Source organism: Marmota monax, unplaced genomic scaffold, assembly GCF_021218885.2.
Source record: "Marmota monax isolate L192 unplaced genomic scaffold, Marmota_monax_Labrador192_F-V1.1 WCK01_AAM20220418_F8-fsc00235, whole genome shotgun sequence".
NCBI lineage: Eukaryota > Metazoa > Chordata > Mammalia > Rodentia > Sciuridae > Marmota > Marmota monax.
The window spans coordinates 1,544,994-1,571,378 of NW_026693185.1; the positions used below are offsets into that span (position 1 = coordinate 1,544,994).

General features: G+C 54.2%; 1 protein-coding gene across 3 annotated transcripts in view; it reads left to right on the forward strand.

The window, feature by feature from the left end:
• Galnt17 (polypeptide N-acetylgalactosaminyltransferase 17) overlaps nucleotides 1–26,385 on the forward strand; it is a 358,134-nt gene that overhangs the window by 174,239 nt on the left and 157,510 nt on the right. For all 3 annotated transcript variants that reach the window (XM_058583038.1, XM_046456026.2, XM_058583039.1), the window contains one exon: nucleotides 5,133–5,299. In XM_058583038.1, coding sequence (XP_058439021.1) covers nucleotides 5,133–5,299 — 167 coding nt within the window. The remainder of the gene's footprint in view (nucleotides 1–5,132; nucleotides 5,300–26,385) is intronic.

Here is a 26,385-nt window from a genome sequence, read left to right on the forward strand (position 1 = left end):
GGGCATCTAAAATCCAAAGGTCCTTAGGCAGCTTGGAGGCCTGGGGAAGCGCTGATGTGGCAGCTCTAGTCTGAGGACCACCTGATGGCAGAAACCCCTCTCCCAGGGACCTCAGTATTATGTCTTTCAATGGATTGTATGAGGCCTGCCCACACCATGGAAGATGGACCAAAATGTCAGTCTCGTCTAGGATGATACTTGACCAAATGTCCGAGTGCTGTGGCTCAGCCAAAAGGACTCGTCAGATTAACCGTCACAGGCAGTCAGATGTCCTAGGTGACTGACATGTCCCTGATGGGGACAGTGTGTCAGAGAGAGGGAAGAGTCTCTCTCCTTGTTGGAGAAAAAGTGAGGTGGTTGGCCGTGGGGTTCCCTGGGGCCATAGGAAGTGGGTGGGGTCTTCTGGGGCCTTCACTACCATGATGACAGTGTTCATGGTCATTTCCAGGCTCAGACATGGGGGCAGTTTTGTAGGACAGTTTCTGAAGAGGAGCCCTCTGTCTCCTGTTGGTTGGGTTGGTGTGGCTTGGCTGGGGATGCCCGTGTCCATGGGCAAGCTCGTGCCACCAGAGCCTGTGGAATCAGGCCGCAGCCAAGGGGAGACAGCTTTTCCCACATGTGCCTTCCCTTGCAGATTACCTGGCACCTGGGAACCACCGTTGGAAAATGCCTGCTAAGTGGCCAGGCCACACTCAAGCTTTCTGCGTGGTACCCTTTGCCTTTTCTCTCTGAGAATGTGGTCTTTGGGGGTACACTCACAGGGCTTGTTGCCAACCAACCAGGGTGTGGCCAGTGACGTCCAGTGTGGCCATCAGGGCCTGGGGAGGTGTGCGCCTTCTGGAAGCGAAGGGGAAGGGGACACGGAGGTCCCATTCTGAGTTTGCTCACAGAAGCGAAACATGTCAGGGTTTAAAGGGCAGATGCTCCAAGAGCTGGGCGCTGTGTTTGGAAATGGGTTTGGTGTCGTGTGATTGTGACAGAGTTGATAAGGTGGTTACAGAAAGGCTCCTGCCCCCCACCCCTGCTGGAGCAGGGCAAGGATGGTGTGAAGGTGCGGTGGGCCCAGCCCCATCAGTCCCAGGGGTGTCCTCACATGCGCCTGCCCCGGGGTGCAGCGAGTGCTTTCTGATTCACGTCCCCCCATCCCCTGGACTCCTCAGGCTTCTTCCCCTCCATGTGGCTTCCCGTACCCGGGGAGCTTGGGCATGGCTGGAGTAGGGAACCTTGCTAGGAGAGCACCGAACCTCTCATCTGTCAAGGCTGTTCGTTTACATGAACTCTTGCCGTGTACAACATCTGAAAATTAAAGAAAAAGAATCCGCGTGGCAGGAACTTCCAGAGCCCGAGGGAGCCTTGGGTCCAGGGCTCACCTTGCTGCGTCTCTGAACAGGCTGGCAGAGATTGCTTCCGGAAGGTGATGGAGAGGGAAAGAAGGGGAGCCCCCTGCCTCTGTGCTCAGAAGATCTCTCACTGCTGCTCTGGACCTTGCGAGTTGGACCCTATGACGCCTCTCTAAAGCCAGTTTGCAGCTCCCCTCCCCTGCCCTCCTGCGCACCTGAGCTCACCTGTCACAGCCCTGTAGGGACATCCTTACTTCTGACAGGACTCAGCAAACAAGGGCTGGGCCCTTAGCTCAGGCCCCTGGGTACCTGCCCAGCTGTCCTGAGCACATATGGGTACGTTCCACACCCAACCCCTTTCTGGTCCTGGATTCTGCCCCAACCCTGAGGGATGGTGGGGCCTCGGGGCCCGGCCAGGTACAGAAGGGCCACAGGGCCTTGGCATGGCTGTGGGCAGGCCTGGCCCCTCTCTGCTTGAGGTCCTTCAGTTGAGGGGTTTCTAATGAATCTTCAAGGGACCCCACAACCAGAAGAGTACCCTGTACAGATTCTCAGCCAGGATACCTGGGGCTTTGCCCACATGCTCTCCTGGGGACAGGGAGCTGGCTTCTGCACACCCACGTTCTAGAGTCCTAGGTGGGCCTGTGGAAAGGGTCTGAGTCGGGTCTCTGCTTCCTTTCCTCCATGAGAACAGTCTCACTGTGAATCTGTCTCTCCCTCAGCACTGGGAGAGGGGAAACTGGTTTTGGATTTCTTTTGAGCCCCCTTGGGCACTGATTGAAATTGATCTAGACCTTAAGTTAGCTCTCCTGTGGACATACTTCTCAAACACGGAGCATTTCTTATTGCTTACTGACTAGCTTTTAAACAGAGGTTCATCATTTCTGGGCCCCAGATCTGGGTCTGAGGGGGGAGGACACAACCCCCCAGCAATGGATTCTGAGGCATTTTGCAGTTTTCATGCCATCTACTCCTCCTTCCCTGAGTGTCTTTGAAACCTAGAATCTGTATCCAGCTAGACTGGCCTTGCTTAGCTATCTTCACAGCCGGCTCTGCAGCCTGGGATTGGAAAATGTGCCTGAGCCTGTGTGTTCCGTGGTGTGGCAATGGGGCAGGAAGCCAGGCTCTGAGCTTGCCTCTCCCTTCCCTGGTGCTGGCTCTGGCCATTGCCTTGTGCTCACCCCCAAAGCACAGAGTACTTTCTACCCACCCAAAACTGCAGGAAGGAAGGAGCATGCGGCCATCCACAGGGTGCAGACATTCAGGTGTCCTGTGGTTTGGACATGCTGTCTGGGGTCTGGGGACCACAGTGGGAACTGGTTTGGTCTCGTCTCCCAGGCACAGGAGCTAGACGTCTGTGCCCTTTCTCCCCACCGTCCACACTTGGGCCCCTTGCTGTGCTCATCTTCTGCCCTGCTGGACATCAGGTTTCTGAGGAGTGACACAGATACCCACTGATGCCTGGGTCTACACCTTAAGGAAGATGCTCAGAATTTCAGTTCTCTGTCTTTCCAGCACATTCTGAGCATTTGTACATATCAGGCAAGAAATCAGACTTAAGGGCTTTTTCAAAGACCTACCTCCCTATAGAGACCAACAAAAATAGTGCTGGTCCTCATAGCAATGACTACTGCATTGATATTGTTTGCTAGCAACTGAATAATCAGCGAATAAATTAGGTAACCGGCGTCCGCCGGTGTAGGAAAGGCGAGCCGTTTGGGCTATGAAGGATAGAGTCCTGGCTCTGCTGGGGAGCAGGGTCCTAGGTGGGCCTGTGGGAAGGGTCTAAATCAAGGGAAAGCTCTAGAAGTCTGGCCCTGGTCACAGGGGAGGTACAAAAGGAGAAGAACTGAAGGGGTGGAGGGGAACTGGAGGCAGCCTGGGTCTTTTCATTAGGCTGTACATTGCCTTTTTGGGGGCTCTGGAAGGTTCTCCCACCTGATCCTTACAGGGGGCCTCTAGCTGGGCACAGCGAGGCCATTTTAACAGTTCTGCAGATGGAGGCGCTGAGGTGCCGGTGGTGTGAGTTACACACAGTGTCACGTGGGTCACGTGGCTGGAGCACTCCTTGCTTCTGAAATCCCCTGAGACTTCCCTCGACCCAGGGTACAGCAGCCTGGAGGACCCTGTTCCCGGAAGGCTCTTGCCTCCCTGCTTCCCCAGGGAGTCGCCTGCCTCGGCTGAGGGCTGACTGACAGCTGCCTCTGGCTGCAGCCAGCCCTGGCCTGGGTGGGGAGGTCACTGTGTGTGCTGCAGGCTGGCCTCTTCCTTCTTAGCTGCAAGAGCCGGAGGATGTTAAAAAATGTCCCTGAGCAGCCAGCCCCAGGACTGTGCTGGGAGCAGTGGCATGTGCTGGGCCCTGTAGGCTGGTGAGGAGCCGGGGGAGAGGGAGCAGCAGCCAGGCTCCGGACGGCCGAGAACCCAGGGGACCTCCTGGGTCACCACCCAGTCAATGCTGTGACACCCACCAGTGGCCCAGAGCCTGTCGATAGCCATCCTCATCTCCCGGCAGCCTCGGAAGTGGATTTACAACGACATGATAAAAATGAGGCTGTGTGATCAATGGATCCCTGGACGTCTCCTCCAGGAGACACCGACGTATATTGTAACAAAACTTTATTTTCCTCTGAAAATTGCCTACATGATTAATATGGCCCGACACAGCCCAAGCTGTTCCGCATAAAAAACAGCCTTTGCTGGCTTCCTCCTCGGGCTGCCCCCACCCGCCGCCCTTCCTCTCCTTCCTCGGTTCTCCCTGCTCAGGGAGCTCTGTGTGGCTCTCACGGGGAGGGTGCGGCTTGGCTTTGTTCCGGTCTGGCACTGCAGTGGCTGAGACTGAGCATGAACAAGATCCAGGGCTGCCTGGACCCAGCAGTGCTCCTGTGACAGCCGTGACAGGGCTCCCGGCTCACTCCTCCCCACACCACCTGCCACGCACCAGAGGGCACAGCCCAGGTCCAGCCCACCTGGGCAGAGGGATCCTGCCCTCTAACTCTGTCCTCGGGCTGCTGCGGTGGCCTGCTGCTCCTGCCCTGGGGGTCTGGAAGGTTTCGGAGGAGTGGCCCTGGGCAGCACACTCCCCAGGCAGAGGCGCCTCTGCTGGACGTTGGCAGATGTGTGACCCCTCTGGAGTGGCATCTCCGGGAGGGCAGGCAGCGCTGTTGAGTACTGGGCCCACCAAGGGCCCAGATGTGGGAGGAATAGACCCTGGAGCTCAGATCTGAGAGTAGATAGTGCATTTTGGAGGTGAGGAGGGTACTGCTGCATGAGGGGGAGCCGGACTGGGAAGGGAGGACATCCCAGAGCGTGTTAGGCCGACTGCCACCATGGGGCTGGGGAACTCCTCTCCAGAGGAGGGTCCCGGGTATTGCTGCTTCCATTCCAGCAGTCCTTGGGCGGGGGCTCTGGGCCCAGGGGTCGTTGCATAGGTGGAGCATAGAGTGTCCAGTTCAGGAAACGCGGGCTCCAGGAGGGGGCTCTGGGCAGACATGCACCAAAGCTGGGCCAGGAGATATGGGGTGCAAGGGGGATACGGGTAGGACAGATGGGTATGGACCGGAGACTGATGCTTCCCCTTTGCTTTGGGGGGACAGACATGGAAAAGAGGACCTGGACCCTAAGTGCTCCCCTCCTTGGGTTTCACTCTAAGTTCTTAGACAGGGGAGGCCTGGAGGGACCCATGGTGCTGGCCTTGGGAGCGCTGTGTGACGGAGTGGCCAGATCCTCCCGTGTCCAGTGGTGCAGCACAGCCTTCCCGCTTCTTCTGACCAGCTTCCCCTTCTTCGTCCCCAGGTGTAAGGAGCTCAAGTACTCCAAGGAGCTGCCCCAGATCTCCATCATCTTCATCTTCGTGAACGAGGCTCTGTCGGTGATCTTGCGCTCGGTGCACAGTGCCGTCAACCACACGCCCACACACCTGCTCAAGGAGATCATCCTGGTGGACGACAACAGTGACGAAGGTAGGCCCAGCTGCCTGCGAGGACCCGCGTCGCCTGTATGGAGGTGCCACCTTCCTTCCCAGGATTGCTCCTGGAGCACCAAGGGAGAGGGAGGTGCCCTGGAGGAGAGTCTGGGCTGACGCTGGTTCCTTACTGCTGGACTTCCTGGGACTCTTAAAATACGGGCCAGGGTCTAGACCAGTCTCCCTTTCTCTTACCTAAAAGGGGTGATGGTGAAGGGCTGAATACCTCCGACCCCCACTCCGCTGTTCTTTTCTAAGAAGTGGATAACTAATCCTGTCCTGTTCAGGAACTGCTCATCTCAATCAGAATGGCCTTCTGGGCCATTGGGCCCAAAGCCACCATGGGTCAGAGAGAGCGGTGTTTGTAGGTCATTTGGAATTCAGCACTACTGGGAGCAGTCGATCAATTTAAAAAATGAAACAAGCAAATACCAGGCGGCAAAGCCAAAGTTCCCTGGAGGTCCTGGGAGACGAGTTGCGCAGTGAGGAAGGTGGGCATTGTGGAACGGGCCTCTCTGTTGGTGCCTGGCCCGTGTAGGCACTGTGCCTGCTGCAGTGAGGAAGCCCGCAAGCTCTCCACAGCCAGGACAGCCAGCAGTGAGCCCGCCTGATGGCCAGGGGCTGCCTCTGAGCAGCCACAGGACAAGGAGAGAACACCCCTGCTTCCAGCGTGCTGAGCAGAAGGGTCACCCTGCCAGTGGGGTGGGGAAGAGAGCAGCTATGGGGGTCCTGTTTACATCCAGGTCACCTTCAGGAGCCGAGGCCACTCTTCCCCTTCTGACCGCCCACTGTTCCCGGGGGCCTTGAGTACCAAGCTGGGCACTCTGCCGTCTCTGGACTTCAGGTGGCTTGTGGACGCTGTCACTGGTGGACTCTCTTCCCTGGTGTCTTCCTTCATGTTGAGCCATCTTATTATCCGTGAGACCTGACATTGGTGGTCTTCTTGGGAGGAAGAAGTTCTTCCAGGGTTGAAGCTTCTGAATCATCCGGCAGGTCTCTCCTGACCTGACCCGGGCCCTCTGCAGTTTCCGTGCTGTGCATCAGAGCTGGCCTCCGGCCACTTCAGCAATACTCACAGGCGCCTCCTGGGACCCCTGTCCTGTGCCCCTCCTGGGACCCCGTCCTGTACCCATCCTGCTGGCTGAGTCCTGCTGGTTCTCAGGTGTCCCCAGTGTGTCCCCTCCTTGCAGCCCCTGAGGGTGTCCCTGTCTGTGGCTCCCTCTGCACCCTGCTGGCCATAGTGCTCACTAGCTGTGACTTTGGGGCGTCTCCTCAGCTGGGCTCCCTGTGCTTGGTGGACTTTGCTTCAGGGCCCAGCTGGTGGACCTTCGGTGAGTCTCACCCAGTGAGGGGATGGGTGAGGAAGCCCAGGAGGCGGGGGCTGTGGCCACGCAGCTGGAGGTGGCACAGACAGCTGGAAACCCCGAGCTGGTGACTGCCAGCCAGGCTGCACTGGGCTGAGGATCCCGCTGGGTGCCTCCCCGCGAGGAAGCTCATCAGGGCCAGCAGAGGATGGATGGGAAGGCCAGGCGGGCTGCTGGTGCAGGCCAGCACTTGGTGCCCTGTGCTCAGCAGGGGTCTTAGGCTGGGCTGTCCTGGAAGCAGACCCCGAAATTAAGATCTCGGTGCAGGGGGCTCATTTGGACGCGAGGACAGCACCAGGAGCTGTGGGGCTGTAGGGAGTGGGGAGGGGAGGGAAGGCAGCCCCCAAAGACGGCGTGAGGCAGCAGGCGCAGAACCCCAATGGGCAGTGCCAGGAGCCGTGCCAGCTGCCCCCGGGGTGAGCCTACATCGGGAGCCACAGCGCTCAGGCCCCTTCAGCACTAGGCGCTGTAGCAGCAGATGTTTCTGGGACTCACCACGAGCAACCTCCGCTTTCAGAGCCCTGCAAGGATCAGGGGTCAGAACAGGCAGGCCCTGAGCCCGCTCTGGTGCCAGTTCAGGTCTGAACAAAGACAATCCGTGGTGCAGAGGGGGAGCAGAGGTCCTGGGGCCAGTCAGACCTCCAGGCCCATCCCTGTCCCCTCCGCCCTGGCCCCTCAGTACCCAGGGCTGGAGTTGGCTCTGCTAGCACCATTGCTTCCCGTTTCCTGGTCTAGTCTCCATATTTTCTCCAGAATGCCTTCTCTCTAACTAGAGGAAGAATTTATTTACTTTTTATTTTATTGAGATGTGCTTTTGTACTGAGCATTATCAAGTGTTGTAAATGTTCTCATCTATGTGAAAAGCCCCCCACACCATAATCATGGAATCGAATTCCTGCCAGACATGAGTTTTGTATATGTAGAAAGACTAGGAGTTTATTTTCTCAAGTCTTGTCTGATAATGGTCTTTTAAAATCACCGTGCACAGTGACCATTCCTCCCTGTGTTCTTAATAATATTCGGTTTATGCCTCTTGTGTTGGTTTCTCTGGCAGCTACAGATGGTGTCTGCACGCCCTCGTTATTAGTGGTGGTGGTGATCACCATGTGATGCCCTCTTGATCTTAAAAGCATCCCTTTTTTTTGCCCTGAATTTAGTTCTTCTAACATTAATATTGCCATCCTTGCCTACCTTCGGCTCAAGTTTGATTAAAACGTTACTTTTCCAGCCTAACAGTTTTGTTTTCTGAACTTAAAAGTAATGCATGCTCTTTGCAGGAAAATATGAATATATCGAAAAGGAAATATAATGGGAAAAAGCAAACATTGAAGACATCGGCCGGGGGCAGCTGCTCCTTCACGTGCCCTAAGCCCTCTTAAATGCCATCTTACATAGTGAAGATCACAGAGTATAAACAAGTCCATTCTCGGCTTTTCTCTCCCTGACGTATAAAGCATGATCATTTCCCATTTTATTAAAAAAGTGCGAAGGCATCATTTCAATGAGGTTAGAGTGGCCTTTCTCTGGCTGCACGAGGCCATGGTCCATCTTGGCCCTGGGGTGGGTGAGAGGAGCCAGGTGACTCTACATCAGCCAAGATGAGACGGGATGGCCGCATTTCCCTTGTTAGGGTGCATGATGGTGATGATAAGTCCCATTTCATTCAGCAGCAAATGGAAATGGCTCAGGCAAAATGGCCAGGGCTGCTGCTCAGTCGAGAGTTTGCTCACCACCCTGGTCATGTCTGGGCCGCGGGCCAATCTGACAGTTCCTGCGGCTTCTTAGCTAGTGCAATTCTCTTGGGTGCCTCCACACAGTTCTCTAACTCCCCTTGGACTGTCTTGGCAGCTGCCCTTCCTGTCCCTTGGCTGCCTGCTGCCCTTGGGATGCTCAGGATTCTCAGCATCAGGACACCAGGGGAGGTCCCCGCTCTGTGTGCCTTCTCCCAAATCATGCCTTGCAGCCCAGAACTGCTCCACCCCTCCCCCTGCTCCGCAGAGTGTCCTGACTCCTGGTGGCACCCGGGGCCTTGGAACTGGCACTCAGCTGGACCATGGCACCTGCCCTTCTCCCCTCAGCCTTAGAAGTGGCTTCTTGCCCTCGTTTCCTCTCAGCAGGGGGCTTCACCCCTAAAGACAGGAAGCCCTTCCCACTCTGTGTTCTGCCTCTGTGTTCTCCACCTGGGTCTTGATCTCGGTCCTCAGCCTTGTTTTGCCCCCTTTTTCTTTGGGGTCGCTGGCGAGGGGACATCCAGGTGCATGGAGCTATATGGGCCGTTATGTTTTACATCCCTGTCATTATTTCATGCCTGGACATCTTTTATTTATTTTCCCTTTTCTAATTGAGGTCAAATGCATCACTGCAAAGTGTAGAATTTGGTGGCTTTCCGTGGGTTCACCACTTTCTAATTCCAGAAGATTTCTAATGTTCCCCCAGAGAAACCCCATACCTGGTATCCCCCAAAAGCTCACATGTAAAACAGTGCAAGAAGGTTTGGAGGAAAAATGATTGGGTTATAGCCTTAACCTAATCAGTGGATTGATCTCTGATGGGATTTGCTGGTGTTAATTGGAGGCAGGTGGGGTGTGGCTGGAGGAGGTGATTCACTGGAGGTGTGGCTGTGGGGTAGATATTTGTATCCGATGAGTGAAATCTCTCTCTGCTTCCTGATCTTCATGTGAGCTGTTTCCCTCTGCCTCGCTCTTATGCCCTGATGTCTTGGTTCACCTTCAGCCCCAAGGGATGGAGCCAGCCTTCTATGGACTAAGATCTCTGAAACTCTGAGCCCCTAAATACCCTTTTCTCCTCTACAGTCGTGCTGGTTGGGTCATTTAGTCATAGCAGCATAAAAAGCTGACTAAAGCGGGTTGTTCCTACTGTTTGGCTGTTAGGAATAGCATGTTTTCAGTGTTCTTGGGTACATGCCAGGAGTGGTCTTGCTGGGTCGTGAGAGATCTAGGTTGACTCTCTGAGAAACCATTAGACTCTTTTCTGTAGCAGCAGCACCATTTCACACTCCCACCAATGACATGCAAGGGTTCCACTTCCCATCCCCGACCACACTTGCTACTTTCTTTTTCTAAAACATTAAGGCCATCCTCATTGTCATGGGTTGGCATCTTGTGGTTTTGATTTGCATTTCCCTAAGACTAATTGTTGGAGCCTCTCCACATGTGCTTATTTCCATTGGTCTACCTTTTTTGGAGAAATGTGCATGTGAGTCCTTTTCCCTTTTTAAACATTTGTGTCTTTATTGTTGATTTGTAATTGTTCTTTATATATCCCTACTCTCCCTTATCAAAAATATTCTACAAATATTTTTGCAAGTGTGTTTGCAAATGTTTTCTCTTGTGTGGATTTTCTCCATATTCTTGATAGTGTCCTTTGATGTACTGAAGTTTTTCATTTTGATTAAATACAGTTTGACTATTTTTCCTTTGGGTTCTTGAACTGTTGCTGACATGTCTAAAAACCTGTGTCTTCACCCAGGTCACAAAGACTTACATTGATGTTATCTTCTAAGAGTTTTATAGTTTTAGCTCTTACATTTGGGTATTTGTCAGTTGTGAGCTAATTTTTATATATGGTTTGAGGTAGGGGGCCAAGTTCATGTTCCCCACAGGGGTGAGAGTTTTCTTGCCCAGCATCTTTGTCAAACCCATCTGGCTGTGATTGTGAGGGTATGTCCACACTCTCACTGCTGCTTTGTGGCCTGGTCTATTCCTAATCCTTGGACTGCTCCTTGGTGATACCTTTTTAAACTGGTAAGCGTGAGTCCTTCATCCCTGTTCTTTTTAAAAGCGGTCTTGTCTGTTCTGGATCCCTGCACGCACCGTGAATCGTAGGACCCACGCAGACATTTCTGCAGGAGAAGGTGGTTAGAAGTGTTTTTAGACTGCGGTGGATCTGCCGGCCTGGGAGTGCTTCCGTCTTGATTTTAAAATTCTGTGAACACAGACTTCTCTCTGTTTAGGTGGGTCTTCCTTAATCTCTTCCAACAATGTTTGATAGCTTCCAGTATCTAAGTCTCACAATTCTTTGGTTAAATTTATTTCTAAGTATTTTATTCCCTCCAAGACTAGGATAAACGGAATCTTTTCTTTATTTTCAGTTCAATGCTAGAGTATAAAAATACAAATCAATTTTTGCATATTGATCTTATATCCTTTATCTTTGCTGAATTTATTAGCTCCAACAATCCTTCCTTTGGTGGACTCCTTAAAGGTTTCTGTGTGTGTTGGGAGGGGTGTATGTGTGTATATATATGTATGTGTGTATATATGCATGTGTGTGTTTTTTGTGTGTGCGCATGTGTGTGTAAGTGTGTATGTATGTGTGTATGTGTGTGTGCATCTCTGTGTGTGTATGTATGTGTATGTGTGTATGTGTGTGCATCTCTGTGTGTATGTATGTGTATGTGTGTATGTATATGTTGTGTGTGCATGTGTGTGTATATGTGTGTGTGCATGTGTGTATGTATGTATGTGTGCGTGTATTGTGTATGTGCGTGTATGTGTGTTTGTGTGTGTATGTGTGTATGTGTGTGTGTGCATGTGTATGTATATGTATGTGTGTGCATGTGTGTGTATGTGTGCATGTGCGTGTTTGTGTGTATGTATTGTGTGTATGTGTGTGCGTATGTGTGTATGTGTGTGTGTTGTGTTCATGTCATTTTCAAACACTGATGATTTGCGTCTCACTGTCTCATCTGGAGGTCTTTGATTTCTTTTTGATCCACTTTTCTGGCCCCTCTAGGAACCCTGTGAAATGTGCTTATTAATACACACCTCTTCCCCTGCCAGGTCAAGGACAGGAACGCTGCCCCAGGGGCCTTCCCAAGAGTTGACAAAAGCACCTTCTGGAGGAGACAGCTGAGTCCCGAGTAGCCCAGAAGCGTGGGCAGGCTGCCCAGAAGCTTGCAGCGGGGTCACTGTGTGCGCCGGGCACTAGATAAAAGGCAAAAATACGGCCAGATGGAGTGGCTGCCCTGTGCTTTCTGTCCTGAGTCACCAGGGCCTGCTGCCTACCCCGAGGAGGTCAAGGCAGATCATATCGAGAGAGGAGGAGTGTCCTCAGCAGATGAGGCAGCCTGCACAGGAGAAGGCCTGTGGTCAGGCGTCCAGTGAGCAGGCAGGAGTGGGAGCTGGAGTCCTGAGGCACGTGTGGCCACTTACAGGGAGGCGCGTCTGCAGGAAGGACCTCTGCTGCCCGGCCTTGGCCTGTGCCCTTCTGCCCATGCCCTTCTGCTCGCTGGGGCCTGGCCTCCCACCTCCCTCTCCTGTGCTGCATCCATACCGTCCCCTTCTGGGTCTGTGGGCCTAATTTGGTAAATCACAGAAGCTGGAAGCCTCCCGGGAAGGCCTGCAGGGTGGGCAGTTGGGAGGCCATGCACATCTGCAGAGGCCTGTGTTTTGCATGTGGCATGGCCTGCTGCAGGTGGGGTGTCTTCCGGCAGGAGTGTGATGACCAGCTCCTTGCTCTTCATCTTCACTGCGTGTAGGAAGAGCCCAGGCCTCCGAGTCCTGACTCTGTTCCCACTTTCTGGAAGCCTGTGGAGTCTGCAGTCTCCCCAGAGCTTTGACTTTCACCGTGATGAGCCTCCGTGGGAATCAGTCTTCAGCCATCAGACTGGACATCTGGTGGCTTCTCTCTGGAATCTAATGTCTATCAGTTTGGGGAAATTTCTTTGGGGTTTTAAATGGGAAGTCCCTCCGCATTCCCTCTGTTCTGAGTCAGCATCTCCCAGGATCCTGGGAACTCCCAAGGTCGATCCCTCATTTCCTTATCTTTTCAGGTCTTTTTGCTCTGCTTGTTTGTTCTTGTCAGTTTTATCTTTCCTTCCACTCTTCAGTTTTTGAAATTCTTGCTGGGACACTTTTACTTCCAAGTGACCATGTCATCTTCTGTAGGTCCTACTTGCAGCCTACTGTCCTTATTTGATGGAAGCAGTCATCTTTGCAGCCCTGGGGGACGTCCAGCCCACCTTTGTTTTGTTTTTAGGCTTTTCCGCCGACACAGTCTGTGCCCAGGTGCCTTCTGCTGTCCGTCCTCCATCTCCCATCGTCCGTGTGGAGGCCGTCCTCAGAGGCCCCCGGGTGCCAGCTTGTGGGGACCTCACCAACTGGACCCACACCCCCAGGAGCTGAGGAGGGGAGTTATGGGATGGGGCAGGAACTTGCTTTGAGAAGGTAAACTGGGGTTTGGGGGACATATGGTGCTGGTGGCTGCCCAGTCATGTGAATGTGCAGAATGGCCCTGGATCATGCACCTCAAATAGTTAAAATGGTCAATTTCACGTTCTGTCTGTTTATCAGTTTTAAAAGAGCCAATTAGTTGGACTGGGGCTTTGGATGTGGGGCCATGTGTGTAGGCTGCAGGTGAAGTTGATGTGGGATCACAGCGACCCCCACCTCTCAACCCCCTCTGCTGCACCTTCCTCCATCTGCTTCTCCCTTGTCCCTCGTTTGGGAGGTACTGGGGCTGCCAGCCGCCCACTGCAGTTTCCCTGGGCTGCCCTGAGATGGGGCCCGCTCCCTGTTGTGGGCTGGGGGCTGGCTGTCAGACAGCTGTGGTGTACAGAATATTGTCATAATTTCTATTTTGTTTTAAGGATTATTGATCTTGTACTGTGCCTAGTTTATGAATCAAACTTCATCGTAGCTATGCATGCATAGGAGAAAGCGTAGTGCCGGGGCATGGCACTCTCCAGGGTGTCTAGAACATGTCCTCCATGATGAGGGGCATTGCTGTCCATGGAGGAGGCCGACAGCTCGTGGTGTGACTGATCTACTAGCTCCAGCTCATTCATTAACACTCACCTTACGTCACCCACACCAGGAAGCCCTCCAGGATTTCCCAAGTGTGGCTAAACTGGGGCCTTTCATCTCTGCTCCCTGGCCTCAGTGCATCATTTGATAGAGCACTGGCCATGTGGTGCCCCTGTCCATCTCTAACATGAGACACTCAATGGCAAGACCTGTGGCCCTCTGCCCTGAGCCCAGGGCTGGCACGCTGCTTGGTGGCAAGTGTCAGATGAGCTAAGCTTGGTGCACAGTGCACAGATTTCCCTGTCTCTAGCATCATTCTGGAAGCTTCTGTGTTTGGCACCATTGTACGTATTTCGGCTTTAGCAGGTTTGCTATTTTGGTGGGGGTCTGAGATGCCATCTGCTAGGGTTTGGATCTGGGAGGACCCCGGAGGCCCACAAGCCAGGGGCTCGGTCTGTAGCTTGTCACTATTGGGGGGTGGACCCCCAGGATGGTGGTATCAGGTCACCATGGGTGCCTGCAGAGGGGAGTGAGGCCTGGCCTCCTCCCTCCTTCCCTCCTCATCCTCTTGGCATTCTGACCACGAGGCGAATGGTTTGGCTCTGCTGTGCCCTGCCACCAGGACAAGACTTCCAAAGCCACGGGCCAAATAAGCCTTTCCTCTTTACAAGCTGACCATCCCAGGTGTTGGTCACAGTGACAGAGAGATGACAATACAAGCTAGGCCACCACCTGTCCCCAGTGTCACCCTGCAGGCTTCATGGTAACCTGGGTGCTACATGCCTTTCTGTGACATTGCCACGTAGAGGGAGCACTGATCCGCGTCTTTGCCTGGTGGCACTCACAGGCTGAAAGCAGAACGGCCTGGTTAGAAGCTTTCTGAGAGAGGTCGTCCCCTCCGGTCTTCCAACAGGGATGTGGGAGAGGCGCCCACCCGGCACCGCTGGCTGCCCTTCCTGGTGTACACTTGCAGGATGGGAGGATTTTGTGTTCTGGGGGGATAAGATTCTTCCCTGTTGGGCAAGTTCTGAGTGACAAGCCAGGAGACACCTTGTTATCACACTGCCACACACTTGGCCGGTCCCTTGTGCAAACCCCGCCTGCCCCTCCTAATCAGAAGCAAGTCTTGTTTTTGCCCCCAATCAGATCCCAGCAACACGGCAGCGTCTGCTCGTGGCCTGTCATCGCAGACAGTGAGGTGATCACACTGCGCTCCAGGGAGGGTGGGCGAGGTGGGCCGTGCACACCCCGCACGGGAGGTAAGCGGGGAGCTCCAGCCTGCGCTGCACACGCCATGTGGCCCCACAAACAGAAGAGTAGAAACAATCAGAAATAGTCTGAAATCGGTGCATATTCATAGGGAGTCACAGGATGATACAGGGAGTTAGTAGAGTCTTCACTTAGTGTCCCCCCGTGGGGACATCTTACAAACAGTCACAACCAGGAAATTATCTCGGGTACGATCCAAAGGGCTTATTCTGACTTCATCAGTTAATGCATGCATGTGTGTGCACACGTATGTGAGAGGGCGCTCTCTTCAGTTTTATCACATGTAGACTTGTGTATCCACCACTGTGACAAGATGGCTCCCTCCTGCCACCCCTCTGTGGCCCACCGCCCGGCAACCACTCACCTGCTCTCTTCCCTGTGGCTTTGGTATTCCAAAGATGCTCTGTAAGTTGACCCACCGAGTTGTGACCTTTGAGCTGTCTGCGTGCTCACGTGGTCCTCTGGTCAGACATTCCCCGGGGCTCCTCTGTGCCTCCGGTGGCTCCTCCTCATTCTCTGTGAACTCGAGGCTTTGGCTCACATGACAACCTGGGCACACACCTGTCCCGGGATATTTGCATTGTTTTGCCTGAGCACGTTCACAGAGGAGGCTGCTTGGAGCGTTTGTGGGTAACTATTTGTGTGAAATGCATTTTCTCAGGAGTCCATGTTCAGAGTGCAGGTGTGGGTCTTGGGGGTGACGCATGTTCTGATGGTCTCTTTGGTCATTTATTCCATTTATGTGAAAAGTTCCTGCTTTGGCCTTGGGGACCACATGGCACCGCATTCCAGCAGAACCAGGAGATCATCCAAAAAGTGGGTTGACAGTGTGGCGCTGGTGATCAGACCCTGAGGTCCCCTAGACAGGGTCCATGACACAGGAATGTAGTGGGTCACAGCGAGCCCTAAAATGGGGCAGGGGCCGGCCAAGGCTGTCTCAGACTCGCCTCCATCCTGTTGGCTTGTAGACCCAGTCCTTATAGAGGAAAGACAGATGCTGGTGTGGCCCAGAGTCTGTATCTTACAGCTTCAGCTTTTGAGTAGAGACAGATCTGTTTCTCCAGAGAAAGGAAGTGGGGTTCCATCTAGGACAGGTCCTCCTTGGACCTATGGACGATGGCCAGGGGTGCATGGTCAGGAACAGCCTCACCATACCCCAGTTACCACGTGTCCATCAGGCAGCACCTCCAGACAACAAGCTGGGTGTGGGCAGGGTGGACACGCTTGCCATGGACTTCTACTGTGCACAGGGACAGCGTGGGCTGTGGCAATGTCACAAGGACCCTCAGCTACAGTTCACGCAAGCTGGGGTGGTTAATGTCCTCTTTGTGAAGGACGAGGCCATGGGTTGGACCCGGGAGAGTTGGCACTGTTGACATGGGAGGAAACAGCAGCCAGAGGAAGTGTCCGGGTGGAGGTCCAGAGGCAGAGGGGCTTGGGACGCACGGGGCTGTACAAATGGGAGTCCAGGAGCCATGATGCAGGGGCAGATGGCCGCTGTGGAGAGGGCCCCATCAGAGACATGGTCTGGCTGGGTCCCAGGATTGAGGAGGGGCCATCCTTGATGGGCAAAAGCAGGAGGAACAGAACAGAAGAGCCAGGGATGTCTCAGCCCTGGATGGGAAGAGGTGATGTCCCCAGAGCTCGTGTGCAGGAATGTTCGGAGGGGAGGTGATTAGATTATGAGTGTTGTAACCTAATCGGTGGATTAATCCATTTGATAGATTGATAATTTGAATGGATTAATGGGTGGTGGCGGAGGAAATAGGTGGCTGAGTGCCGCAGTCTGGCTGGGCACAAATAACCGAGCCTCCACAAAGCCTTGTAGGTTCAAACAGCAACTCTTTATTCCCAAACTCTCACCCGCACTCTACACACACTTCCCAGGAACACACTCCCTCCACCGGGCTCTGAGCACCAATTCTCCCTGAACCCCACGAGAACTCAATGGGAACTCCAAAGTAGAGGACGCCCGAGGCAGCAGGATCCACCCTAATCCCAGAGCCACCCTATTCCCCCTCCCTCCCCAGGATCCACCCTATTCCCAGAGCCACCCTATTCCCAGAGCAGGGTCACCTTTCAACCATTCCCTCTAGCAAAATGCCAGGCGTCATTCCGACTAAACTGTGGCTCTCAACAGCTGAGGGGTGCCCTTGGGACCATACTGTCCCTGGCTCCTTGCACTCAAGCTTCCTCTGTCCCCCTCTCCTGAGCCACACAGCTCTCCTCCTCCATGCCCTGCCGCCATGATGTTCTGCCTCATGGCTGCTGGGGCCATGGAGTCGGGCAACATAGACTGGACCTCTGAAACTGAGGTAGAATACTATCCTCTTCTGGTGCCCTGGGTGGTGTTTAGTGACAGGGATGACAAGCTGGCTGACACAGGGACTGGGCCTCAGCCTGAGTTCTGGGGGGCAGTGAACCTTACTCAGGCCTCAGTGCAGCCTGATCAGGTAGGAGTGCTTACTGTCCCTGCTAACTGTCCCCTGACTCCATGCAGCACATCAACAGGCATGCTTGGGACCAGGCTGTGGCACTGCCTTCTCCAAGTGTCCCCAGACTTTGAGTGAATGTGATTGTGTCCCAAGTGTCCTCCCTCCTTCCATCTTCATCTTTTTTCCACGGTGCTCTCTTTGTGCACGTACGTGAGTAGTGCCTCTGCACGTCCTTGCCACATGGTCGGGAGCCTGGGGTGCCAGCTGCTACAGAGGTTTGGTATCTACAGAGCAGCCAGATGTCCCACCGTGGCACCCCAGGCCACATCTGCTCTGAGTGGCTGGTGCCTGTGCTTGTTGCTGTTGTAGGACCCCAAGTTCTGTAGGATGCACGTAGAACAGGCTTTGCTGCCTAACTGACCTTCATGTGGGCGTGACCGCAGGCCCAAGGGTCCATGCTGCCATTGACCTTGAAGAATTCAGGGGTCTGAATCCAGGGGACTCTGCAAGCTGGAGAAGGGGCAGGGCCAGAGGGCTCGCGTCTCCTGTTGTCCCATCCCCGCTGCCCGGTGTGTTTGAGGAAAACCCGGGAGAAATGGCCAAGCGCCTGGAGCGACCCAGTTCTCCCAGGGGCTCTCATTTCTGTGTTTTGTCCTGTCCTTCCTAAATGACTGTGACACTTGCTGTTTCAAGGCACAGATCTACCAACTTCAGAGCATTCAGAATTGATATCACAGTAAATAAGAAACATAATGAAAGAAAAACACACTCTGGCCTGTGGACAAATTTTTTCCCTTACATTCACAGTGTTATTGGGACCAGTGGCAGGTGCAGACTTCCCGGACCTTTTGACAGGCAAGTGAGGGGATGCTTTTAATTTGGGGGAGCAGCTTGGGGTCCCCACCTCCTGTTGGTGAGGGTCACACGTATTTGTTGTTTAAAGGGGAGACTGAGTGAGAGAAGCCGCGGAAAACCTTCCTTCGCCAAGGAATGGAGGCCACCGCTCCCTCTCCGAGCACCCTGCGCACAGGCCGAGTACCGTGTCCAGTGTGGCACTGAGTGTCAGCTCCTCACAGCTCTTCTTGGTCTTCTTCTCAGTCCTCTTGCTTTCTTTGGCCCTTGTTTTGGTCTCACCGTGGAATTGCCCTGCAGATGCTTCCCTGTGGTCTCCCTGAGAGCCTGCCTCCGCCGCGTGTCCATCTGGGGCCTCTTTTCCGCTCCGGCCGTCCTCCTCATCCTCAGCAAGTGTGTCACTTAAGCCCGCAAAGCCGGGGGTTGCTTGGAGAATAAAACCTGCATCCTCCCCCCTCCCGTGACTTTATCCCGCATCTTTGCGTGTCTCCGTGTGGCGGTTCCTCCAGCCCAGGATGGCAGGGCCAGCACACTGCCCTGGCAGCAGGTGTCCTGGGATGCACGGCTCTGACGTCACCCGGCCATTGACACCCTCGTGATCTGCATGGCCCCTGCTCTGGGAAGCACTGACCACCATCAGTGCAGGGCAGCCAGCAGGGGAGGTGCTGCCTCGGGTCCACAGCCCAGGCCAGCCAACCTCCCTCGGGCTCCACCCCTGTCCCCTCCCCACCACCATCAGCATGGGTGACCATGGCCGCAGATTCACAACAGAATGGGATTCGTCATTCTGGAGCCTCATGCTGGCCTGGAGTAGGATTGTTCACACCCATGGTCCTCCTGTGAACACACACGGGTGCTTCAGAGCCACTCACAGGAGCCAGTTCTCGGGACAAGCCCAGGTCAGGCCTCAGCAAGGTCGCGTGAGCAGACGAGCTTGGGATTTCATGACGTCACATCTACAAGTACCAGAGGCAGACAGACAGTGTGTAGGCGTGTCACTCACAGACTGTGGCCTTGCCAAAGTCACTGGCTTTCTGCCTTCGTCCCTTCAGGCTGCTGTGATAACATACCTTGGACTGGGTAGTTAATAAGTAGCCATCTGCTGTCCGTGGCCTGGAAGTCCAAGGTCAGAGCAGGTTTGATGTGGTGCAGGTCTGGTCCCCAACCACCACAATGAGGGATGAGGATCGTCCTGTGGGAGTGGGGGGGACACAGACGTTCACGCCATAGCAGCCCCTCTGAGCCTCAGTTTCCTGGTCCATAAAATAGACCTTTCAGAGTCCTTAAGAGGGGGGAAAGACCAGGTGCTGGCACACGCCTGTGATCCCCGTGGCTCAGGAGACTGAGGCGCAGGATGGTGAGTTTGAGGCCAGCCGCGGCAACTTATCCGGGCCCTGGGCAGCTCACCAAGACCCTGTCTCAAAGTAAAACATGAAAAATGGGGCTGGGAATGTGGCCAGGTGGAAAAGCACCCCAGGTTCAGTCCCCAGCACCAGGAAAAAAGAATCCAAAGTGCTGATCCAGGTAAGCAGCCACCTCAGCATGGGCAGTGGTGAGCACCCAGTGAGTGTGAAGACAGGAATCCTGGAGCTTGCAAGGTGGCCTGGAGAAACCATGAAGGGGGTCTGCTCTGGCCGGGTCCTGCTCCAGAGCCTTCGTGATTAGCTAACATTTTTAGTCAGCTCCTTTGGCAATTTGGGGATATAAATATTTCATTATTGATATAGACAAGCACAGTGTTTGATATGTCTGAAAAGGACGCTGTCAGCAGAGGGAAGCTTTCCCTGTGAGCAGCCTTGCGCTTGGGGCCTCCCTCCGTGGACACCCTTGGAAGCCATCTGAGGCACCCAGCTATGTGCATGCATTTGGTCAAATTTACAAAATAAGATTTTTCTTTTCTTTTTCAAAAGATGATTCCCTCAAATTGAAAATAAAACCCAAATTCATGTCTGCGACTTACTGTCTCCGTTTGATACAGAAGAAACCCACGTGTCAAGGGACCAAGGTGTCATCCAAGTTTCTCCCCAACCCCACGTTCTTTTTCAGTTTTAGATGATATTTTAAAAGTTTTGTTTGGTCTTCGCATGGCTGCTATTACACATCTAATTGGCTGGTTATTTTTATTTTAGGCATGGATGTCTTTTCAGGCACACCTGGAAATCCAGGTGTTTCACGTCTATTTTTTTATGCTCTTCCAAAGCTGATTCTCACATATATAAAACATGAGATTTCTTAGAGAAGAAAAGATGTTTCAGAAGTGTGGAGTGTTCTGATTAATGCCGGTGCTCAAGCCCCGTGTTGAGGTCCATGTCTTCCAAGCTGACTGTCAGAGCCCCCAGCTTCAGTGAGCTGGGAGTTCCCACAGGAGATTCGGGCGTGAGCGAGATACACGGGCTGGATCTTCCCCTCAGGGACACCTCCTCACTGTCCGGGGGAGCTCAGAGCAGGTCCGGTTGGGAGGACAGGGGTAGCTTTGGTGACCTGTGAGGTATAAAGCACAGGCCAGGAGCAAAGATCTGCCCTGGAGAAGTCCAGGCCCTTAGGATCCTGGGGCGGAAGGTAGCCAACTGACCAGAGTGTGCTTGGGGGCAGTTTCTAGTCAACCAGTTACCAAAGTGGGGACCGAAGCCACATGTCCCAGAATATGTATGGAATCAGATCTTCAGTGAGACCTCGGTTTTGAGTCAATCAGCCCATCAACCTGTCTCACACCACATGACTTTTACTGCCCACCTTCAGACTGACAAAGGACTACATACCGAGAGGCTCCATTTTAAGGGAGTATCTGGAGTAGGCCGATTCCTAGAGAAGCCATTAGCGGGGCTGGGTCAGGAGAACAGGGACCAGTGCTTCAGGGGTTTGCATTTGGAGCTATAGTTCCAGACCTGGGTGGCGGTGATGGCAGCACAACATTATAAAGGTACGTCGCACCACTGTGCTGTGCATTTCAAAATGGCGCGTTTTAGTTACAACAGAAAGCCATAAAGAAGGACCAACCAGAGATGTTTGGGTTTGTGTGGGGACCAGCCAGGGCCCTGGTCAGCCCCACTCAGGCTGACGGAGGAGGGACAGTGTGGGCAGGAGCTGGACAATCGCGCTCCCCCAGGCTCCTAGGTGAGGCCCACTCTGAGCAATGCTGGCTTAGAGGCAGGCACTTTGGTTTTGTTTTTTAATTGGAACACACCATATGTGCACTTTTCTCGTCCCCAGCTGTCACAGCCCGTGTGTTCCCAGCGAGCAGCATGCCCAACCCCAGCAGCTGCTAGCAGTGAGAGGTGTTGGCAGCACGAGTGGCAAGGGATGGTAGAGGACCTGATGGCAGCGGAAGGAACATGGGTGGGATAGCAATACTAGGTGCTATCACAGTCCCCCCTCATGGCATTTTTGCTTTCCAGAGACTCAGTTACCTACAATCTACCTCAGTTAAAAAATATCAAATAGAAAAGCCCAGAAATACGTAATCCACACATTTCAGTTTGCATGCCTTTCCGAGTAGCCTGATGAGATCTCACGCAGTCTTGCCGTGCGCCTCCTGGGATGTGACCATCCCTTTGTGCAGTGTATCCTTGGTGTATACAGTACCTACCTGTTAGTCATAGCCACCTCAGTTACCAGATAAACCATCATAGTACTGTAGGGCCTGTGTCCACAGAGCCATTATGTTAGTTTAACACTGTCCTTGGTTTCAGGTCTCCACTGGGGTCTTGGAATGCACACCCCTGGAGTAGGACTGCTATTTTAATTGTAGGGATAGTCAGATGGGAGCAGGAGAGCAGGGGCCAGGAGCATATGGGGTCCTGACAGAGGGAACACCCCAGCTGTGAGACTGTTCCGTGTGGGTGCGGCCGGCCATCACGGTCCTAGCTCTGGAAACAGCATGGAGACCCTCACCATTTATGCTGAGGTCATTTCTGAGAGGTCCAGTATTTCAGCCAATGCAGGATGAGAAGGGCCTAGTAGGTAGGAAAGGCCAAGATGGGACCCTGAAACCCACGTGCAGGAGGGTGAGCTGTATTTCACACATGGGGCCAGTTCACGAAGAGCCACCTAGCCTGTCACCTATGGAGTCAGGCTCCAGTGTGTGTCCACAGAACCCTGGTCCCTTGGAGGCTGTTAGGCAAGTTCATGGGTGGTGGAGTTTCTAGAAACCTTCGTTTGCACCTAGGTGGCTTCTCCTGAGCCTCCACGCCTGAGGGAGAGGTGGGACGTTCGGCTGTTCCCCTCAAGGCTCACTAACCAGGGGAGGGAGGAGAGGTGAGCTTTCCCACCAGCGTGGACCCCGACGTGGCCCAGCCCGGCCAGTGTGGCCCCTCCCTCAGGCTACGCACCTGTGGAATGGAGGAGCCTTCCGGGCTAACCTAGTCCCTGAGAGGAGGGACTCCGCTGACGGCCTACCCTCTAGGTTGCTGAAAGTGGGGCTCTGGAGAGAATGCCCCAGGGACGCTCTGCGCTGGCTCCGCTCTTGTACCCTCCTCCTCACCAGCTCACGCTCCCTGAGCCTGGACGACAGGCTGCCTCACTGTTGAGAGCAGGTGTATTTCCCTCGCCAGCCCCTCCTGGTCACGGGCAGTGCTCGCGTCTTCCCTCCCGACTCCCCCAAATACTGTTTATCAAAATTGTGAGAAAAGCAGGGATTCCCAAATGGCCCAGGGCCAATATGATATTGGATTTCATCTAACACTGGAAGGTAAGCATTTATCTCTGCAGAAATAGGTTTTTGTTTTCTTCTCTGAGTTTGCTGGTGAGAAAATATGAAAACATAGATGAATGTTTTTCCGGCTCTCCCTGTACTGTTGCAGAAGGGTTTCTTCTGTGGAGGGTGATGGCCGCGACCTTAGGGGACGGGCGTGACATTTCTAAGCAATCCCAGCTTAGCTATCCCCCATGGGAACCTGGGGGCTGGTTTCAGAGGTCGACCTGTGCACTCACTCACTCTAGGGTGGACTTGGGCTCTTGCACCCCGCACTCACCCCCAGTCGGATTCTCTCCTCTCCAAACCTCAACAACCCAGAGCTCTCCGGCCATCCCAGCTGTGTTCCGTCAGAAGCAGTCCTTCTGGAACTCTCTTCTAAGCCCCTGTTTATCCACTTCCCCATGCTCAGCCTGTCACTTCAGGGAGCCACCCGGAGGGAAGTCCCTCCAGTCACTAGTCCCATCAGGTGCCTGCACTCACTCGCTATCTTGAATGCACCTGGCTCTCCCTGAGGCTGAACACTGGTCACTGGGGACAGGGCGTGAGCCTCAGTCCTCGCAGGCTCTGGGACTCCCTGGGAGCCGTACACAGGCCCCCCTTAGAAGCTCTGCCCTGTGATGCTCTGCCCAGGGTGGGTTTCTGGCTCTTTCCCTGCCTCCTAACAGTGTGGGTATGGTCCTGCATCTTCCTCCGTCCCCTAGAACTGTCACCCTCTCCTGACACCTTCCTTCTGGGCATTCCTACCTTGGCCCTCCTCGGCCACCCCTCCATATCCACTGGAACCCACCTGTGCCCAGCTGAGCTCATCAACCTGTCCCTCCTGCTCTCTCGTTCTCTTTTGTCTTTTTAAATTAATGGCACCTTCCCGGTTGCCCAGCCTGAGTCTCGGGCATGGGTGACACTGTCACCTTGGGGGTGTGGTTCTGCGTTTGTGTGTTCTTGTGCTGGGCTCTCTAGGACAGTGAAAGCACACACCCAGGCCTCTGCCTAAGGACACGGCTGCTCCTGAGACCCAGTCAGTCACCTCCCCCCTGGGTTGCTTCAGCTCCTCCCCCGTGGCTCTCTCCTTTGTCCCTTGGCTCCATCTGCCTGGAGATAGTGAATATTGGAATCTTTGAATGAGTGTCTTCTCCTTAATTAGACGGGACGTGTCTGGAGGGAGCACTCGGGTCTGAGCTGTTTTTTATTTGCTTTTTAATTTAGGCATGGCCCCGCCCCTCATCAAGCCTAGAGTTACCCTGCAGGGCAGGGATTCGAGGCCTGCTCAGTGTCCCCAGGATGAGCCTGCTGGCTGGGTCATGGCACCTCCCTCTGTCCTCCCAGCACAGCTCCTGGGCTCCACCTCAGTTGCGTCTGGAATGCTGGGTCCCTGTACCTTGGAAAGTGAGGACGGTGCCTGCAGTTCTGTCTGGGGTAAAACAGTCCCCAGGCTCTAAGGTGACATTGTCTGCTTAGGAAGATGAGCAGCGTCCGGGGGAAGCTATAAAGTGGATCTGAATTATTAATAACCACAGATTAGTTATTAGAAAGAGCATTTGCTAGATGCACCTTAAAGCCTTCACATGTAGTTCCATTTACTCATGATGTCCATAAGGCTGGACAACGATTAGCATTGCCCATCATCCCCGGGTACTCTCAGAGCCCTCTAATGTCCCTCTCAGTAGCCTTGGGATGTAGGAGAGGCAGCCATGGGAACGACGGCTCTCTCTTTGCAGCCTTGTAAACTCTTAGCTTTTCCCTACCCCAGAGTCTCAGTCACAACCACTTTTACAAGTGAGAACATCACTGGGAAGTTTATATGGAGACCATATAGCCAGACGTGACATCCGGTTACTGAGCAGAGCCTCGAGTACCCCCAGTTGCCTGGCAGTTGAGAGCCTGGAATGTATGCAGTCCCCAGGGATGGTGCTCGGCACTCAGCATTCAGAAAGTCCCGTGGGTGAAGACGGTGTGCTGCCCATTGCCTTCAGCGGCATGTCCCTCCACGCCCTGCCCACCTGCCCGGTCCTCCTGGAGAATAAATGGAAGCCAAGCACGCACGCCTCGCCCAGTCTCCCTGGCCCATTCTGTGTTGCTGTAACAAAACACCCGAGGCCAGTGAGTTAGGAAGGGGAGGTTTGCTTAGCCCACTGTTCAGCAGGCAGGGCAATTGGAGATCAGGCAGCTGCCTCTGCCAGGGCCTGTGCTGCACGTAACCTGGTGATGACGTCACCTGGGGGCAGAGGGTGCTGCAGCCTGCTCATGTGCTGATTAAGCCAGGCTCCCCAGACCTAGCTCACTCCCTGAGACCTACCCAGACTCTGGAGAAGGACATTAATCCATGCATGAAGATTGTGTCCCTGTGACCAGTCACCTCCCAGAGGCCCCTCCTGACCAGCCATGTGAGGAATGGAGCCTTGGCAGAGTCAGGGTGGGAACAGCTGTAGCACAGCCTGCTTGCCTCTGTCACGCTCAGTCCTTCCCCTGGGCCTCCCTACAGGGAGCGGAAGTGGCCGTGTCCAGCGTCTGTTCCAGTGCCTCCTGCTCCAGTGCCCTTGAGTTGAGGAGGCCGAGCTCTGGCTTAGCGTCCTGCCTCATGGCCTCTCGCCCAGCCTCCTTGGGCTCCAGGGATGCTCTCCAGTCCCTGCTAAGGGGCCTCAAACCTCTCTGCAGGGAAGGAGACATATCATAAGTGTTTGCCACAGCCGCTGGAGGTTGGCCACACTGTGCCACCCTGTGCCAGGGAGGTGTCAGAGGCCTCTCTGACCCGACTCCTCTAACTTTAAATGCACCTTAAAACCCTCACATGTAGTGGTAGGAGGGGCAGGGAAGAGCCGCCGCCCGCGCCTGCAAGGTAAGCAGACCTGCGACAGACCAGCGGATCAGGCCCAGCAGCCTGCCAGCATGGTACACACATCACCCCAACTGGAGTAGGGGCAGAGCAGAGCCTTCGCCCGCGCCCGGATCAGGCCCAGCAGCCCGCCTGTGTGGTCACGTGACCCCAATTGGAGTAGGGGCAGAGCAGAGCCGCCACCCGTGCCCAAAAGGTGGGCAGACCTGCTACCGACCAGCGGGACAGGCCCAGTGGCCTGCCGGTGCGACAGACACGTCACCCCATTTGGAGTAGGAGCAGAGCAGAGCCTTCGCCCGCGCCCAGAACAGGCCCAGTGACCTGCCGGCGTGGTAGTCACGACACCCCAATTGGAGTAAGGTCAGAGCAGAGCCGCCGCCCGCGCCTGCAAGGTAGGCAGACCTGCGACGGACCCGCAGAACAGGCCCTGGGGTCTGCGGGCGTGGTAGACACCTCACACCAATTGGAGGAGGGGCAGAGCAGAGCCGCCGCCCGCGCCTGCAAGGTAGGCAAACCGCCGCCCAACCCTGCAAGGGAGACTTTTCAACTATACAAGAGCAATATAAATATATAGGGGGAAAAAATTTTCAAAAACGCAACAGTTTCACCAAGCAGAAAGAAACGCAAGCAGTATGAAAAGACAAGGAAAGAAAGGACCACAAGCAATGCAGGTCAACTCAACTTTAGAAGAGGTAACAGCTGCAGCAGATGGAATGTCAGATAAAGAATTCAGGATATACATGCTTCAGATGATCTGGAGTATCAAGGAAGACATTAGACAGCAAAATCAGACAATGAAAGATCACTTCAACAATGAATTACACAAACAAATCCAGGAAGCAAAGGATCAACTATACAGGGAGATAGAGGTTAT